Source organism: Myotis lucifugus, unplaced genomic scaffold (assembly GCF_000147115.1).
Source record: "Myotis lucifugus unplaced genomic scaffold, Myoluc2.0 scaffold_335, whole genome shotgun sequence".
Classification (NCBI taxonomy): Eukaryota; Metazoa; Chordata; class Mammalia; order Chiroptera; family Vespertilionidae; genus Myotis; species Myotis lucifugus.
This window is the reverse complement of record NW_005871383.1, coordinates 392,219-411,583: the sequence shown is the minus strand read 5'-3', so window position 1 is coordinate 411,583 and position 19,365 is coordinate 392,219. Positions and strand designations below refer to the sequence as shown.

Sequence of the window (19,365 nt, the reverse complement as noted above, 5' to 3'; positions counted from 1 at the left end):
TTCAAAATCGGCCCTAGAAGGTCCCTCCCTGGTCGGTCACCTGTGCAGCCGCCTGCCTCCCCGAAGCCTGCCTCCCCGAAGCCCCACTGAAGTCCTTTTGCTGGAACTGCCCCCCACTGACCCAGCCTGCCCTCCGTCCACCTGGCTCCTCCATCCACGTGGCTCCTCCATCCACGTGGCTCCTCCATCCACCTGGCCCAGCACCCACGTTAGGGCACGTGGCTGGCAGCTGCTGGGCAGCTGAAGCACTCAGCGCTCCAAGTAGCTCTGGCTGGCTTCCTGTCCCTAGGAGCGGGGTTCCATCAGCTGAGCTCCCACTCCCCAAAAGTCCTCCGGCTCTTCCCGAGGACCTTGAGATTTTCAAACCACTTACAAGTCAGCGTGGCAATGTTTTCTTGTCTTGGTTCCCCACTGTCACCAACCCTACAATTTGAGATTCCCTCCTAATCAAGTGGCTTGAATAGGGGATCTCATCAATCAGGTCTTCGTGTACGATTCCACCATCAGCATTGCAGGTTATCAGACATCACCCACTGCCAAAGGCAGAAGCTGCGGCTCTCCTGTGACTTCCAGGCCCTGCCAGCCTCCCCACAGCTGAACCTGACAGCGCCCAGCAAGGGGACGTGCATGACCTGTGATGCCATGCACCCTCCTCCTCAGCCGCAGGCTCTAGAACAGTGATGGCGAATCTATGACACGCGTGTCAGAGGTGACACGTGAACTCATTTTTTTGGTTGATTTTTCTTTGTTAAATGGCATTTAAATATATAAAATAAATATCAAAAATATAAATCTTTGTTTTACTATGGTTGCAAATATCCAAAAATTTCTATATGTGACACGGCACCAGAGTTAAGTTAAGGTTTTTCAAAATGCTGACACGCCGAGCTCAAAAGGTTTGCCATCACTGCTCTAGAAGCAGGAGTGGGGAGGCCTGGGGGGCAGAGTGCTGGACACACCCCGGGACAGGAAGTTTGTTCCAGGTCAGCCTGGCCACCCTCAGCTTGAGCCAGGGCCTGCACTGCCTGGAACCACGTGGACAAGCTGAGGGGGCTCTGGGGCTGGCCTGGCCCCATGGACATATAGCTGAGCTGCCCTTTGCTCTCCTGGGAAGAGTCTAGCCTCGGGATGCTCTCTCCTGGTGGTGGGCATTCAGGGGCTGGTGGTGCTTGCCGGTGGGTGTGTCACCAGCCAGGATGGGTGCCACGGCCAGAGGGGAGGGCTTCCTTGCCACGTGCCTTACCGGGCCCGGGGTGAGTGCCCTCGTCCTGCACTGCTTGGAAACTGGTGGAGGGGAGTGTCCCTTCTTCAGACCTGCAGTTGCTCTTTGCAGGCTTCCTAAGTGCCCCTCCATGCTGAGTGCCCGTGAGGAAATGCACTGTGTAAACAGATGGCTGCTTCCGGCTGGCCTCCCCGGAGTGGAGGCCCTTGTGACAGGAGCCTCTCCAGTGTGGAGAGGAAGCATGCTCATCTACCTCCGTATAAATGCTGCTGCCCACCCTCCACTCTGAGCTGGAGGCAGAGATCCACGTGGGCTCTGTTTGGGTGAGTGTAGCCCCATCCCCTGGTGCTGCCCCATCCCCAAAGGTTGCAGGCAGTGGGAACCAGCCCAGCAGTCACCTTCTCATATTTTGCTGGGCTCCTCAGCCAGGTCCATTCCCACCAGGAACTCAGCGAGACCTGACAGGGAGCAGAGAAGTCTGACAAGTAGGGGTCGCCTGAGCAGGAGGGGGGGTCTCCCCATCATTGGCCATCTTGGAGTGGGTTGGCCATGGATGCTGGTCATCTTCATTTATCCTCAGGAACATGATCCCTTAGAACTTGAGAAGAGGGTAGCTGAGAGCATCAGGGGCAGATGGAGTGAGTGACCACATCGCTCCTCCCAGCAGCCTGGGAGGGCAGGGCAGGCTTGTCTCCAGGCACGGAAGTTCCAGCTGAATGAAGAGTGGTAGAGTCACTTCACCGTGGTCGCCCAGCAAGGTGCAGAGACCCCATTAGAACCCAGGTCCTCTGGCTCTCCAGAGCTCTCTACCATGTACTCCTCACTTGCCCAGGCACCACACCACCTCATGCAGAGCAATGGGGCATGAGACCGTGTCAGATGTCAGATGATGCTGGGAGTTTCCAAGGATGGTTTGGGTCCTCCCAGAGCTCCTGTCTGTACCTGGCCCTGAGGCTCAGCTGTGTGAGGGGAGGGAATACCTTTGCACCTGCTTCAGGTGGCTGACAGCTCTTCCTTTCTGCAGGAGGAGCAGCTGGAGCAGGAGCCATGTTGCTGTGCCCGTTGGCCCTCACCCTCATCCTGCTGGTGGTCTCTGGCATCGAGTGTGAGCTGAAGGAAGTTTGTTCTGGAAGCCCGGGCATCCCTGGCACTCCGGGATCCCACGGCCTGCCAGGCAGAGATGGGAGAGATGGTGTCAAAGGAGACCCCGGACCTCCAGGTACTGGCTGGGAGACCCCTGCCTCAGCTGAGGGACAGTGGCCTGTTTTCAGGAGCCCAGGGTGTTTGGGGCTCTGGAGGGGGTCTGAGGGTCAGCTGGATGGTGAGGCATGGTGGGAGTTTCCCAGAGTCCTTAGAGCAGCCCTGGAGGGTCTCTCCTCAGAGAGCCCATGTACTGATAGATGACTCAGCCTCGCTGATAATGAAGGTCCCGTCACGTGAGTCCAACCCTGTTGTGAATGATCAATACCATGCGTCCATGTCCCCTTCTCTCTGCAGGCCCCATGGGCCCCCCTGGAGGAATGCCAGGCCTTCCCGGGCGTGATGGTCTGATCGGAGCACCTGGCATCTCTGGTGAGCGTGGAGATAAAGGAGAACCTGGTGAGAGGGGCCCTCCAGGTGAGCAAGGTGGGGAAGGCAGGCAGTGGCAACACGGGCACAGTGCCCATGTGATTGTCACATGAGGGATGATGGGGATCAGACAGAACTGTGGAGGTCCCCCAAGGGCATATTGCTCAACCTAATAAGAGAATCTGAGATTGAGGAGAGACATCAAAAGGTTGTGGGTGGTAGGCCACAATGCAGGGACCGATGGCTGTTGTAAGTGCTCCATGCATCACGGCTGCCATAGAGAAGGCACACGGTGTTGGGTGTGGGAAATTGGTAGTCCTGGGGGGCAGTTCCTCGTGGTGAGGCACTAGAGGAATTATGAAAAGTGTAGGGCAGGGGTCCTCAAACTACGGCCCGCGGGCCACATGCAAATACAAATATTGTATTTGTTCTCGTTTTGTTTTTTTACTTCAAAATAAGATATGTGCAGTGTGCATAGGAATTTGTTCATAGTTTTTTTAAAAACTATAGTCTGGCCCTCCAACAGTCTGAGGGACAGTGAACTGGCCCCCTGTTTAAAAAGTTTGAGGACCCCTGGTGTAGGGGGTATGTGGACTAAAGATCCAAGCAGATGGTGTGATTGGGAGCCCCACATGCAGAGGGAAAGTTCGAAGCGCTGAGTAGTAATCCAGGTCCATCAGGAGAGTGCACAGAGGACCACACCTGCCCTGGGGAGGGGCTCTGCCCAGAAACCAGAAAAACCCACAGAGGTGGGCACACAGCCATTAAAGGCTGTGGCAGGAGAGGAGAGCGGAGAGGGCTCTGCAGGTGCAAGGCTGCGTGTAAGGACAAGTGTATAGGGAGTGTGGAAGCACACTCCACGATAGTGGACCCTTGCGACTTGGGGCCTGGGCGGTGGGTATGGACAAGTAGAGGGAAGAATGCCAGGCTCGCAGCTGGTATCACACCTGTTGGCTTGCCCTCATTCTGGATGGGGTTCTCTCTACAGGGCTTCCAGCTTATCTGGATGAGGAGCTCCAAACCACACTCCAAGACCTCAGACATCAAATCTTGCAGTCAAAGGGAGGTAAGGGACCCCTTAGGGCCTTACAGGACAGGGGGTCTCCCATACGTTCCCCTCATCCTCAGTACCAGGCTCCAGAACTTAGCAACTTGACAAACAGTTGTGGATATGCATGTCTTGGGGAAAATAATGATGCTCCCCTTTTTGATGTCTTTGATGGCCCAGAGGGGACAGAGGTAGACACAGATTAGCTCCCTATGTCATGGAAAAGCAAGGTCTCTGCCTGTCTTGCTTTCCATTGAATCCCAGAAATTGCAGTTTGGGGCACATAGTAAGACAGTTCATAAGTAATTGTTAAATGCATGAGTGAATGAACAGAATGATGAGAACACAGAGGAGAATTTAGAAAGACTAGGATTGGAAGACAGAGGGAAGACAGAAAGGCAGAGGTGAAGAGATTGGAGAGCATATAAAGGCAGAGCCCAAGTGAGACAAAGAGGCCAGTGGTCTGACCCAGATTCCTCTGCTCTCAGTCCTCAGTTTGCAGGGTTCCTTGCTGATGGTGGGAGAGAAGGTCTTCGCCACCAATGGGCAGACGGCCAATTTTGATGCCATTAGAGAGTCATGTAGCAGAGCTGGCGGCAGCATTGCAGCCCCCAAGAGTCCAGAAGAGAATGAGGCCATTGCAAGCATCGTGAAGAAGCACAACACTTACGCCTACCTGGGCCTGAGCGAGAGCCCCACCCCTGGAGTCTTCCACTACCTGGATGACACTCCTATAAATTACACCAAATGGTACCCTGGGGAGCCCAGGGGTCGGGGCAAAGAAAAGTGTGTGGAGATGTACACAGATGGGCAGTGGAATGACAAGAGCTGCCATCAATACCGACTGACCGTCTGTGAGTTTTGAGCAGGCATCAAGGCCGCAGGAGAGATAGGGTCCCGCCTTGCTTTCAGCCGCCAACCTGTGGATCCCCCTGTATATCCTTTTCAACAACATTTATCTGTGGCTATTCCAGTTGGAGGCATTCTTAGCCACTCCACTCCCCATAAGGGCCCTCACTCTTCCCCTTCGATCACGAATCAATCTGACATGCCCCCTGGAGCTCTTTCTCAGCACTGCACTCTAGGCAGCCACTGCTACCTTTGCCCTTTGTCAAGAGACGGAGACTTCTTTCTTCCTCCTCTTGTCCAGTTCCTTCATTTATAGGTGGTAACAGTGAGGTCCTGGGATGGAAGATCCCTCCAAAATCACACAGAGGGTGCCTGCTTCCTGGCTCTCTCTATTCTTTCTCTGCAGCCCACTCCCTGCCCAGTCTCATCGATTTAGCAGTTCTGGTAAAGCATATGATAGAAGCAGGTGGACTTCTGGGATATTCCAAATTTGGGGACTATCTGTCAGTCTGTGGCCTCTGAGGACCCATGTGGTCAGTCTTCCCATGGGGTCAGAGAGCCAGCTGGTGTCCCAGCATGATGAAGGCCAACCCACTATAGTGATTGGCATATATGATCCACTTTCTTGAGTCTTGGGGTACCAACTCAACTCCCTGACCTAAAAGCAGCAAGCATAGACCTCTAGAGAAGATCTTAACCCCACCCCAGACATAACCCAAGTAACTTCCTGCTGATGGACATACTAGTAACTCCATACAACTTCAGATCTCATGAGGAGTTCACACCACTCATCACACCATTGACTATTGAGCACATGCTGTGTACCAGGCACCTTGACAAGCATTTTAGCAAATAAATATTATTTAATATTTACCTAATGCTATGGGACCATCATTATTTTCCATCTGAGAACACTGAAACTTAGAGAAGTTAAATGTTTTTGAGTTTTATTACATGGAGCAAGAGGCAGAGACTGGACTCAAACCCATCTACGTGGACCTGAAGCTCATAATCATAGCTACCCTGCTCTCTTACTGAACAGAGATGATTTAAATAAATCCTGAATGTGTTAACATCAGTCTCCATTGCTCTGGTTCCAAGAAACATCACATTTCTGTATTTTTATAAATCAACTTAACTGGCTCTGAGCCCCAGCTTACCTAAAAAATGGAAAATTCAATCTCAGGTTATGCTTTCTTTGTTGAGTAGAGGGCAACCTGCTCTTCACTCATAAGTTATACAGATGAATGAGGAGCTACAGAAAACGCCTGGGAGAACATCCGTGTTGGTGGCTGGCATTAAGATAACTCCTCCTCTAAGTCTATGTATCCATTTTGGGTGGTGATTTCACGTGTTCATTTCCTACTGAGCCACCTGGATGTTTTCCCTAGTCATGGCTCTGTCCCAGGCCTCGGTGAGCCACCCCAGTCTCAGGTATGCAAGGAATGGGACCATGTCCCAGTGCTCTGTGGGAATGGGATCACGTCCCGACTGGCTTGAGGAGGCAACCACATATGTGTCCCATCTTCAGAAAGGTCCTCACTTCTTCCACTTTCAAATCTTCTAATGCTCTTCCTCACTGCATATAATTCTTTTTCTTAGGCAAGAGAGAGCTTTGGATCAAAACCCACAAAGCCAGATGGGAATGAGCAGAAATATTTCTCATTCTTTCATGAATGGCAATTTTTTAATCTGGTCACATTGCTACATGTGCTTAGGTCCCAGCACACAAATTATTGAGCCTTCCCAAAAATTCAAAAGAGCAAGCAGGAGAAGTATATTTTTCCTATTTTGTAGATCAACAGTCTAAGCCTCCAAAAATTGATGTTTTCTCATTTCTTATTAGATTTATTTTTTACTTATTTTATGGTTTTATTTGCTATTGTTACTATATTATTTTATCACATTTAAATTAATTATTGATGGTTTATAAGAAAACTATTGATTTATTTTTTTATTGATCTTTTTAAAAAAATATATTTTATTGATATTTTTTACAGAGGGGAAGGGAGAGGGATAGTTAGAAACATCGATGAGAGAGAAGCATCGATCAGCCTCGTCCTGCACACGCTCTACTGGGTATGTGCCCACAACCAAGGTACATGCCCTTGACCGGAATCGAACCTGGGACCCTTGAGTCCGCAGGCCGACGCTCTATCCACTGAGCCAAACCAGCTAGGGCTATTTTTTATTGATCTTATATTCAGCCATCTTTTTGGATTCTCATGTATCTCCTAATATTTCTAATATAATTGATTATCTTATATTTTACAAGTATATGATTGTATTTACAAATGACAGAAATTTTTCCTATCCATTATGATATTTACATTTCTTATATATAATTTTTATATATTTAAAGGTGCCAGGAGACCCTATATATTTTTGAAAACCCTCAATGATAAATTATGTTTTTTGGGTGGCCCTGAATGTATAAATGGGAACACTTCCAATATTTCACCATTGAAAATATTGCTTATTTTAAGTCTGACAGATACCTTTTATCAAGGAAAAGAACTTCCCTCTTTTTCCTAGTTTGCCGTAACTCATTTTAATCATTAACATGTATTGAACTGTATCAGATTATTTTTGGCATTTCCTTTAGTCTAATAACACTAAACTGATGTCTAATATGGGTTGAGTCATCTCGAATTCCTGGGTGCCAGCATCTGGAGCCCACAGGGGAGAATGAGAGGCTTTAAGTGCCTCATCTTTTAAGATTGGAGAAATGCCCCAGGGACCCCACTATGGAACCTGTAAGGAGGGGGCTGTTCAGTATGAGTGATTTAGTAATTCCTACCCCCATGGTCAGTATAAGGAGGAATAAATAGAGGAAAGAAGGCTGATGCACCTTGGGTAGAAATTATCTCTTCTTCACTCCCTAAAGGAGGAGACTGTACTGTCCTCTTCCTAATCTTTGCAAGTAGGGATGCTCAATTGCTTCACCTTCCTCAATTAAGTCACCTAATGTAGAAATGGAGGGATTATATCCAGTTCTAAAATTACTAAAGTACTAAACCAGTAGATGGACTGATCTTTCTGAGGCATGGGGAGATGGAGAAAGGGGAGAATAGAGCTGGGAACAAGAGTGTTTGGAGATAATGTGGATTTCCATCAATTATATGGAGTTTCCCTGGGGCTGTGTGAATGCCAATGTCATGGAAGTGAGCTGGGGTTTAAATTCTAGTTGTGAGCAGGTTGCTTCCCTTAAAGCAGGGACACAGAGGCTCAAAGAACAAGAGACAATGAATTGAAATGTCCACTGACGCGATATGGACGGTAGGAAACATGCTAGAGGCTTATAGGGTCCCTTGTCTGAAGAACTAGCTTTTGAGAAGGGTTGTCATTTGTAATCAAAGGGACTGAACAACCAGTCAGGGTGGACAAAGAAGCAGCACTGTCCCCACTGACATGTGGTTCCTCCTGTGAGCAGGTATTGTCTACTATTGGAATCATCATTTTCTCTACACCCCACATGTGGAAAGCAGTAAGAGAGAAGGCCTGCCCACCTTTCACTTCAAGAAGCCAGCACTCGATGGCCAGAGTAATGATGAATCAGAGATGAAACTGAGATCTTAATGACAAAACTGGAGGACAATTCATTTGGACTGTTTTAAATCAGCCCTAGAAAGTTTTCATTGCAGGAAGAAAATGTAAGAAGAATTTTGAGACCATGTATTAGTTTTGAGACCAGGTAAACTTCAAATGTTAAGATTGTATATATCTGCAGTAAGACTCTTAAACTTCTTATATATTAAACTAGAGGCCCAGTGCATGAAATTCGTGCATGGGGGGGGGGGGTCCCTCAGCCCGGCCTGCAACGACGCCAGCATCCCTTGCCTCAGCCTCTGGCTCAAGGCTCCTCCCCTCCCCTCCCTCTGTACGGCTGGGGCGGGGACACTGGGCTCGCATCACTGTGAGCCCAGCATTTCTTGCCCTGGCCTCTGGCCTGAGGCCCCCCCCCCCTCCCTCAATATGGCTGAGGCACGGACACTGGGCTCACGTTGCAGGGGCTACGCCACCAGCATTCTGCCCCTGCCACTATGGGAACCACCATCTTTGTCACAGAGTGATGGTTAATTTACATATTACTCTTTTATTAGATAGGATTAGTGAGTTACATGGATTCATTTTTTGATATTGAACCATCCTTGCATTTCTAAGATATACTTTACTTGGTCTAATGGCTGATACTCTCATCACACTGTGTGCCAGGTACTATACTTGTATTAACTCACGTCATCTTCTTTAGCCCTATTATCCCCAATTTACAAATAAGAATATTGATGAAAGTAGATATTAAGGTGATTTGTCAAAGATCATGTAGCCACAAGATGGCAGCATAAAGTATCTACCTGTATGTGCCGCCCCCCACAACCACATTAAAACTACAACTAAAAGACAAAACAGCGATCATCCAGAACCACGGGAACGCTGGCTGAGTGGAAGTTGTACAACTAGAAGGAAAGAAAAAAGTGCATTGAGGCTGGGTAGGAGGTGCGGAGGCACCAAGAGCAGAGGTATGGAGGTGTGCGAACCGGGCTGCACCTGGGTGCATGGTTTTTTTTTCAGTCGGGAGATACAAGATCCCGACTGTACTGAACTCATTTCTGGCAAGACTCTAGGGACCCAGACTCCTACAGGAAGAAAGTGGACTGTTTGGCATAGGGTCAGAAAGCGAGGGTGGCTTTCTTGCAGAACTGCTCCCAGGGATCATTGTTACTGTGGGGGTGTGGAACTCAGGGACTCGGGGATGCAAAGACACTGAGACACGGAGACGCGTGGAGATGCACGGAGTCACGGAGACAGCTGACGACAGCCATCGCTGTTTACTCCGTCCCGGTGATTCTCTGAGACCCCGCCCCAATCAATTTACAACCCCACCCAAGCTGTGCGCAAATGAATCACCTGCCCTTTTGCAGCCTAACCTAACAAACTGCAGCTGGGTCAGAGAGCTCCAAAATTTCCAAACCCAAACAGAGGAGAAATCTGCAGATCTCGCGGTAGCTCCTGCAGGGTGGACTCACACAGTAGTTGAATTTGCACCTCCTTGGAGATCCAGGAGCCAGTGTACCCAGTGGTCAGATACCAGATTTGAACTCCTCATATCCATAAGTGACACATTCAAGAGGCAGACTCAGTGAGCACCAAAGCCCCACTGAAGCAAGTCTTGCCCCATAAGGGTGTCTCCAGCACAGCAGTTCTTCCACTATAGACACAGCAGGTCCTTGCAGTCAATTGGCTTGGAGGTCATTTTCTCACAGGGATACCAATAGCAATCAAGGCTTAACTACAACAAGACTGTACACCCAGCCCACAAAGGGGTGCACCAAGGGTGTCTACCTCAGGTGATTGGGGAGGCTGAGCCACTGGGCCCAATAGGACACCTACCACACAAAGCCACTCTATCAACACAGGGAAGCAGCCAAAATGTGGAGACAAAGAAACATGTCACAAATGAAAGAAATGGAGGAAAGCAAATTACTAGATTTAGAGTTCAAAACCAGTTATAAGGTTACTCAAGAATCTTCTACAAACCTCCGAGGAACTTAGTGAGACCTTCAAGGATCTTAATGAGAATGCCAAAAAAGTGGAAAAGGACCAGTCAGAAATTAAGCATTCACTGACTGAAATAAAGAATACTATACAGATTCCCAACAGCAGACCAGAGGATCCCAAGAATCAAGTCAAAGATTTGAAATACAAAGAAGCAAAAAACACCCAACTGGAAAAACAAAAAGAAAAAAGAATCCAAAAATATGAAGATAGTGTAAGGATCCTCTGGGACAGCTTCAAGCATACCAACATCCGAATTATGAGAGTGCCAGAAGAAGAGAGCAAGATATTGAAAGCCTATTGGAAGAAATAATGACAGAAAACTTCCCCTACTTGGTGAAAGAAATAGATTTACAAGTCCAGGAAGCACAGAGAACCCCAAACAAAAGGAATCCAAAGAGGACCACACCAAGACACATCATAATTAAAATGCCAAGAGCAAAAGACAAAGAGAGAATCTTAAAAGCAGCAAGAGAAAAACAGTTAGTTACCTACAAGGGAGTACCCATACTATTGTCAGCTGATTTCTCAACAGAAACCATGCAGGCTAAAAGGGAGTGGCAAGAAATATTCAAAGTGATGAATAGCAAGAACCTACAACCAAGATTACTTTACCCAGCAAAGCTATCATGTAGAATTGAAGGTCAGATAAAGAGCTTCACAGACAAGAAAAAGCTAAAGGAATTCATCACCACCAAACCAAGATTATATGAAATGCTAAAGGGTATTCTTTAAGAAGAGGAAGAAGAAAAAGGTAAAGATAAAAATTATGAACAACAAAGGTACAACAAATACATATCTATCAACAAGTGAATCTAAAAATTAAGTTAATTAAAAAAATCTGATGAACAGAATAAACTGGTGAATATAATAGAAGTGGGGGCATAGAAAGGGAGTGAACTGACAATTCTCAGGGGGAAGGAAGAGTTTGGACAAAAATTTTACACCTATGGATGAGGACAGTGGCGGGGGGTAAGGGCATGGGGTGGGGTGGGAACCAGGTGGAGGGGAGCTATGGGGGAAAAAAGAGGAACATCTGTAATAATCTGAACAATAAAGATTTATTTAAAAAAAGATCATGTAGCCAGTTACTGATAGAGCTGGACTATAAATACAGGAAGTCAGATTCCAGAGACTGTGTTATTAACCATTAATATTTGGCTGGACTTCATGGCCAATTTTTACTTCAGGCTTTCAGGTGGGTAAGTGTGTACTCCACGTCATATAATTATTCTGATATTAGTGGGTACCAGGAACATATGTTCCCATAATTAGAAACAGCAGGAAGAGGCCAGGTTAAACTTACAAGCACATTGAAAGCTACTGCTCCCTTCATGTCTGCTCACTGTCACACAGCCAAGCCAAATATCAATAGGGTGTTTACTCAATGTACTCTGTCTAGTAGGAGACTCTACAAAGGACTTGGAAATAAAATTCTATGATAAGAACAAAATAAAATAAAATTCAATGATAGAAGACATTTCAAATGATGAATAATAATTCAAACCATCATGATCATATTTGCTAAATTTATTACTTTTTTGCAAGGAACCAGTTTTTGTTTTATTGTTAGCTCTATAGTTATTTCCGTATTCTAGTTCATTAAATATATTATTTAATTTTTATTTTATTGATTTTTAATTTTATTTCCTATTTATTTATTTATACTGTTTTTCTAAAAATATTAATTTATCTGTCTCCCAGAGTCAGCAGTCTTTGAAGGGCTACTTCTTTTTTATTTTTAAATTTTTATTGAATTTATTGTGGTGACATTGGTTAACAAAATTATATAGGTTTCAGGTGTACAATTCTATATTATGTCATCTGTATATGGTATTGTGTGTTCACCACCCAAAGTCAAGTCTTCTGTCACCATTTGTCCCCCTTTACCCTCCTCTACCTCCCTCCACCTCCCTCCACCCCCTTTCCCTTATTGTCTGTCTATGAGTTTTCTTTTTTGCTTAATCCCTTCACTTTCTTCAACCAGTCCCCCCAACTCTCTTCCCCCCAATAGCTGTTAATTTATTTTCTGCATCTATTTTGTTTGCTTATTTATTTTGTTCATTAGATTCCACATATAAGTGAAATCATGTGGTATTTGTCTTTCTCTGACCGGCTTATTTCACTGAGCATAATACTCTCCAGGTCCAACCATGTTGTCACAGACATCTTTTCGTACGTCTATTGCCCATCTGTACGTCCTTTTTGGAGAAGTGTCTATTCAGGTTCTTTGCTCATTTTTTAATTGGATTGTTTCTTTTTAAGTGTTGAGCAGTGTAAATTCTTTATATATTTTAAATATTAACCCCTTATCAGATGTATTCTTGGTGAATATGTTCTCCCATTCAGTGGGTTGTCTTTTCATTTTGTTGATGATTTCCCTTGCTGGAGGACTATAGCTTTCACTCTGTTTATTTCCTACTGGGTTTGCCAACTTTTGCAAAATGAACTCAAATTTACCTGATTCCATCTGAGCAAATCCTGGGTTAAGGGTAAGGTCCTCCATTGCTTTTATGTCCCCATGGTGCACTAGGTTGTGATGAGCTGAGACTCTTGAAAAACTATTTTTCATCTTGACATAAACAGAAAAATGTATTAATAATAATCATAGCAAACAACAATAATAGCACACACTCAAACTCCAATCTATGAGAAGACAGACTTGTGGACATGTGTGCACAGAGTCAAGGCTTTCTTATTATGCCTTAGCTGACAGTGCACATTCCTTCCTCTGTCCCAAGCTCCCCTTCCTGTGCATGTGTGTGTGTGTGAGTCTATAACACATTCAAGGTCCTGGTTTTATGTAATCACTCAGTTTCAAATTTCTACCTTTCTGGGAGGTCTGCTCATTTGCTGAATGGGTTGAATGCCCCTTGTCCTCTGAATCTATTGGCCCTTCAAAGTTGTGTCAAGGGCATCAGGAAACACAGCCCTGAGAAGGGTCTTCTTTACAAAGAGCCCCTCTTACTGCCTGGCAGGCTCCTTTACAACAGGAACCTGGGAGGACTGCCGAACAGGCATGAGGACTTGAATACACAGGACTGATGACTTTTGAGAAGTCAAAACACCAATCACAAAGCAAGATCAAAGCAAGAGCAGTTCCTGCTCTCCACCAGGGAAAACCCAAACCTTTTGAGTTATTTGATAAGATTAAGTGCTTCAGAGAGTGAGTGTAAGTTTCGGGGAGGGCGGGAATCAAAGGTCATGTCAGGGACTTGGAAAAGGTGACTTCATCAGGCTTTGACAATAAGAACTGGACACCCCTGGAAACCCAGGCATGAAGGAGCCACGGACCAGTTGGGTATCTGCCCCCCTCATGGTCTCGCTTCTCTGCTCACTATCTCAGCAGGTCCTTCTGTGTACCTGGAGACAAGGAGCTGAATCAAATGTTCTTAGAAAAGTAAGAAACACTGAAAAAGTGTCAGATGCTCACGCCAGCTGTAGAGAAATCAAGGGGGCTGCTCTGAGGACATGATGCAGGGGATTCAGTTGTTCCATTAATGTCTGGTGAGCATTGACTCTGTTTCCAGGCACTCTTCTAGGTGGGGATACAACAGCTTAAGAACAGGACTTCTGTTCTAAGGAATCGCGTGGTCATTAAATACGCAACCAAATAAAGATTATGTTGCAGACATAAATTACAGGCAGAGAATTACAATTTTGATAGAGTGGCTACTTAAAGTTAAATGGTTAGGGAAAACCCTTTCTCCAGAGATAATATTTAAGCTGAAATCTGAATGACAACAAACAATTCTGCAAAGATGGAGGGAAGTGTCTTGGGCTGGTTCAGCTAGTGCAAATGCCACATTCAGTTTTGAATGCAACGTACCTACAAATACTTCTCCTTGTGCCTAGCCCTGTGACATGCTCAAGGAAGACATTTGATAAATGTTCCGAATGAGAAGGGTGGAAAGAGAGGAGTCAGTGTTGTCAGTAGACTAAACAGAAATGGAGGGTAAACTATAGATACTGAGGTGTGTTCCTGTGCATGTGTGTGCGTGTGAGTGCACATGTGAGCATGTGTCTGGTAGAATGTCTATACTTGTCTCTTCTATAAAAAATGTCTGTAGGAAAATAGCCTGAGAAGCTGTGATTCTAGAACAGGGGTGGGCAAACTTTTTGACTCGAGGGCCACAACGGGTTCTTAAACTGGACCGGAGGGCCAGAACAAAAGCATGGATGAAGTGTTTGTGTGAACTAATATAAATTCAAAGTAAACATCATTACATAAAAGGATAAGGTCTTTTTTTTTTTTTTTTTAGTTTTATTCATTTCAAACAGGCCGGATCCGGCCCGCGGGCCGTAGTTTGCCCATGGCTGTTCTAGAGGGTCAGTTGCTGAGCTATAGAGATGGATGCATGGGAGGGGCCAGTAGAAGGAGGAGTTTAGGGTATTAAAGTAGAGAGCTGCCCAGTGCGGCTGAAGGGCCCACCATCAGCCCTGGAGAGCTGCCCAGTATACAGGAGTTCTAATGATGGTTGTTTATTAACTTGGGGTGAAGGCCAGTCCAGCACTGTTCCGGTCACCAGGCTAATTGGGCATGACATTGCTGAGGCATCTGCCAGAGGCCTGGGCTGGAGGACAGCTTCCCTGCCACAGCCTTCGTGCTCTGAGGAGGCCCTAGTAAGTCGTTTCTGGAGGACAGAGGTGGAGTCTTGGGCCAAGAGTCTGGCCACTTGACTTGATTCTCGTGAGGTCCAGGCAGGGGCGTTGGTGGGGTTGTCAGGCCCACTCAGGGCCTCTGTCTCTCTCTGACTTGTGGCGTTTATGTTCTTCTTGGATCCACTTGACTATCTGCAAACTAAAGGATGGTCTTTTCGGTCAAAGGGAAGAATGGAAGTGGGGTATGTTTAAACCTGACCTTGGCCTTTGGTATAATCAGGGAAAGGGGGAAAGAAGATAGAAAAAGGAAAGGTGGAGAAAATGTGATAAAGTTTCCTTCCAACTCACTACTTCTCACTGCATCCTGGAGGGAGGGAATGGCTCAGGGAGCCGCAGGGTAGGCAAGGGCAGATGGTAGTTATGGGCCAGCAACATTGGGATTAGTGGCCAGAGAGGAGCAGAGGGAGAGGCCCATGGGGCTGGGCTGCGAAGACTTCCTGGAACAGAGACCAGCTTGAGGAAAGGCTGGAGGGGACTCTGGCAGCAGGTTGGGGATACAGAGCTTGGGGGCCTAAGGGCAGAATGCAAAGAAGCCTGCCAGGAGAAGAAGAATGAGCTGAAATCCTGCCAGGCCCAGTATAAACAGAAATTTTAGGAGCCTGGGTTCTGGCTGGCAAAAATGAATAAATAAATAAATGCCTCACAGTAGAAAACTTCAAACCAAGGGAAGAAGAGATATTTAAGTCTTATGTGGCCAGGATCAATGATCAAAGAAGGTTCCTTGGGAGGGCCAGAGCCCTGCCTCAGGGCACTCTGGGTCCTGAGCACCAGCAAGGGCCTGTCATAAAGTAAAAACTGTAGATGAAATGATTGACAGACTTGGGGAAACAACTGTGGTTCTGAGGTTAGGTAACCCCGAAGTGTAAAAGGGATTGTTATGTGAAATGAGAGAATGGACGTCATAAACCAGGTCCTGCCAAGAAATGTGCCTTGTGGGAGCTCGGATTTCCTGCTACAGTTTGAGTCTAGCTCTCAGGCCCATAGGAAGGAGAAGAAGAGGGAATCTGAAGCCCGCTTGGTCCTCAAAGACTGGAGTTGAGAGAGGAGCCGAGGCTCACACAGGCATTGAGCTTGCCTTTGTCCCAGGCCACCAGGAGCAGAGTTAGGTCAATTCCAGACCCCGCGGGCTCTCATGCATAGGGCCTGCCTCACCCCCTAAGCCTTGTACCCACAGGGGCACTGGAGGCCCAGGGAGAATGGGCTTCTACCAAGTTCTCTTGCATCTACCTTGGCTTCAGCACTGATCAAATTCTAACTTCCTTATGTGTCTCCTTAGTAGCCTGGGAGAAACTCAGATTCAAAGCTGGCGTGTCTACTGTGCCGAGCACAGGGTCCAGCACAGCAGAGGTGGTAGTGGATGTTGGCTACACAGGATGAGATGAAATTCTTTCCCTCACTCTCTCCACTACCAGGTGAGGACCATGTTCTGGTTTGTATCACTTCCCACCCTTCTGTGTGTGGTGACAGTGTCCTTCTCAGAACCTACACCCTGTGAAGATGCCCAGAAGGCCTGCTCAGTGATTGCCTGTGGCATCCCGGTCACCAATGGCACCCCAGGCAGAGATGGGCGAGACGGAGCCAAGGGAGAAAAAGGAGAACCAGGTACCCAGGCTGGTCTGACTTCTTGAATCTTTAGTCCCCAGCGGGATCTGGGACAGAGCCATGAGCAGGCTCCCCTTACATTATGATGGGGATGAATCTCTCAGGATAATTCCTGTACATTGTCATTGTCTCCTAAACAAAGACGCTGCTGTGACCTGGCTCCCACCTTTCCACGCGGGAATCGGTGGTGTGTGCTTGTCCATAAGAGGCGGTATCTGCAGCCTGGGCAGCTGGCGCTGGAGGCAGGAGGTCTTTCTTTCTCAAGTCACCACTAGTTTGCTGTGGTTTCTAGAGTCAATGTGAATCTAATGCTGAGCTTTTGGAGGAAGAGAATGAAAGACAGACACTGGGTCACATGTCCTTCATCTTCCAACAGGGCAGGGGCTCCGAGGCTTGCAGGGCCCTCCAGGGAAACTGGGGCCTCCAGGAAGTAGAGGGGCTCCTGGGCCGCCAGGAGTGAAGGGTCAAAAAGGAGATCATGGAGGCAGTTCAGGTAAGGAGCTAATCTCAGCACGGTATGGGCTGAGGGGACTGGCTGGGGAACTGGAGGGCCAGGTGGGAGGGGCCCTTCTCTGCTGCCCCACTGGCAGACCTCCCCTCTGCTTCCTGACCCAGCACTCTCACTCCTCCCAGTCTACTTGGGGCCTGAAGGGATTCCCACAGGCGCCTGAGAACAGACTTGCAACCCTGCTGGCCACCCCTCGCGGCCCCTGCAGATGGACCAGCTCCCTCAGCTGGAGCAGCCAATGCCAGGCTCCAGGATGCGCGGGAGGAAACCAGTCCCCTCTGGGGTTGGGTTGAAGTCTGTTGTCACAAGAGTGGCAGGAAGATGGTCTGCTTCATAAGATCCCTGGTGCAATAGAGTAATGAATAGAGTAACTGAATAAATTCATCCAAAGTGAAATAAAATAATTAGTAGCAACAAAATAAAAGTGATGGCCTCACATAAATATTTGCCTGCCGGCCCATCATGATTATAAGAATATTAAAAGCTCACCTGGAATAAGAAATGAAAGCATGATTAAGAAAATTTTTCAAAAAAGGAGAATGAGTTCAGTCTTTTCGTATAAATGAGTGTAATATTACAGTATTTAAGCAGTATGTGAAGAAAAAAAATCCAGAGCTATAGTTTGCAAGTTACCGTTACTGCTATTATTATTACTAGTTTCAGAGTTACAGTTTATAAGAGTTATGAATTATGTCTGAGAAGGCAGAAATACAGTTAGGTTTTATTGTTTTGCTTCCTTATTTTTCTAGAATAAGCATACTTCTTAATAAGCTTTTTTCCCCCAAAAAATACTCTGTTCTTGAATTTAGGGTCTTTTTCTCAATATATGCCCTTCTCCCATTGCTTTGCAGTTACGGAGACTAAGCTGGCTAACATAGAGAGAGAGCTGAGGAGCCTGGAGGCGGAACTGGACCGCATCAAAAAATGTAAGCCTCTTCCTGCCCCACTGGGTTCCCGCTCTCCCCTTGTCCTTGAGCGCTCTGGGCTTTCAGGAGGTGGAAGAGAACTAACAATTATGAACACGAATTATATACCAGGGCCTGTGCTAGGTTGGCATTTTCTCATAATATGGTTTCATTCTGTCCTCTCATCACTGCTGTTTGTGAGCATTATGCTTATTTAATTTACAAGTGAGAAAAAATAGGTCCAGGATTTACAGATAATTCATTCAGCATCACCCAGTGGGAAGCAGTAAAGGAAAGACTGCATGGAGGTCTGCTGCCTCCAAATCTTCGCTCCTTCCTCAGCACCCGCTGTTCTCAGATGGCTGTCCCTGCCCCTTTCTATCCTGGTGTCCGAGCCTGGCAGCGGGGCCCATGCCTGTCTTCCTGTCCACCTGCACTGGGCAGTTTGTGCCGTAGGACTGTCTCCAGGACAGGCTCCCCCAGGAGAGGCGGGGCTCTGCTAGGGCCTTCCCTACCCTGAGGAGCTCCCCATCACTAGGACCTGACCTGAGGGGGTTGCACATGGGCTCCTTTTCAGAGTCCTGACTCCCCGACAAGGGCGTGGTCACCTACTGGCCTGGACTCCAGGCCAAGTCAATCCCACCCGTCCTTTGTGATTTCAGTGCTAATCTTCTCCTTGGGCAAGAGATCTGGAAAGAAACTCTATGTGACCAATGGTGAAAAGATGCCTTTTTCCAAAGTGAAGGCTCTGTGTGCTGAACTCCAGGCCACTGTGGCCACCCCCAAGAACGCCGAGGAGAACAAAGCCATCATGGACGTGGCCAATGACCATGCCTTCCTGGGCATCACAGATGAAGCGACCGAAGGCCAGTTTGTGTATGTGACAGGAGGGAGGCTGACCTATAGCAACTGGAAGAAGGATGAGCCTAATGACTTTGGCTCAGGGGAGGACTGTGTGATCCTTCTAAAGGATGGGATCTGGAATGATATCTCCTGCTCTTCCTCCTTCGTGGCCGTCTGTGAATTCCCAGCCTGAAGAGGCAGTTCCTCAGCCCCTCCTCGGCTCTGCTGAGCTCTCTGCTGCCCTAAAAGAAAATTCAGGGATGTTTGTCTCATGCCCAGTGTTGACTCATTCTTTGGTGGGGATGGGAGGAAAATGAAGGGATGGATTTGATTATGGGATTAGGGAGTGAAAAGAAGCCGACACGTGGGTTTCTGGTTCAGTTCTTGGCAGAGGACACCCACTGTCTTGCCTAAGAGCATAGCACTGGGTCACAGTCAAACCATGGAAAGGGCCCAGTCTAGCCCTGTCCTTTCTCAGAGGGGACACTGCGGTCAGCCACAGGGACCCATGGAGGGCCACATCTGTGTCAGTCAGCAGCTGATCTCAGCCTCCAAGAGAACCAATCCTTTTGTCCAAGTGCTGCCACCATTTGATGCCCTC

General features: G+C 47.3%; 2 protein-coding genes across 3 annotated transcripts; both read left to right on the top strand.

Moving 5' to 3' along the window:
- Positions 1-2,248: 2,248 nt before the first annotated feature.
- LOC102422820 (pulmonary surfactant-associated protein A-like) lies at positions 2,249-4,704 on the top strand. Of its 2 annotated transcripts, none has more exons than XM_006100980.3 (4): positions 2,249-2,441; positions 2,720-2,839; positions 3,780-3,857; positions 4,328-4,704. In XM_006100980.3, the coding sequence occupies exons 1-4, from the start codon at positions 2,270-2,272 to the stop codon at positions 4,702-4,704; spliced, it is 747 nt and encodes a 248-aa protein (XP_006101042.1). In that variant the 5' UTR covers positions 2,249-2,269. The 2 variants fall into 2 exon arrangements, with proteins under 2 accessions (XP_006101042.1, XP_023620301.1); XM_023764533.1 differs by having other exon boundaries at positions 2,270-2,354; positions 2,780-2,839.
- A 10,087-nt stretch (positions 4,705-14,791) lies between these two features.
- Positions 14,792-19,036, top strand: LOC102422516 (mannose-binding protein A-like). Its single transcript, XM_014466364.2, has 5 exons — positions 14,792-14,867; positions 16,319-16,508; positions 16,885-17,001; positions 17,868-17,942; positions 18,584-19,036. The coding sequence occupies exons 2-5, from the start codon at positions 16,328-16,330 to the stop codon at positions 18,955-18,957; spliced, it is 747 nt and encodes a 248-aa protein (XP_014321850.1). The 5' UTR covers positions 14,792-14,867; positions 16,319-16,327; the 3' UTR covers positions 18,958-19,036.
- The last annotated feature ends 329 nt before the right edge of the window (positions 19,037-19,365 follow it).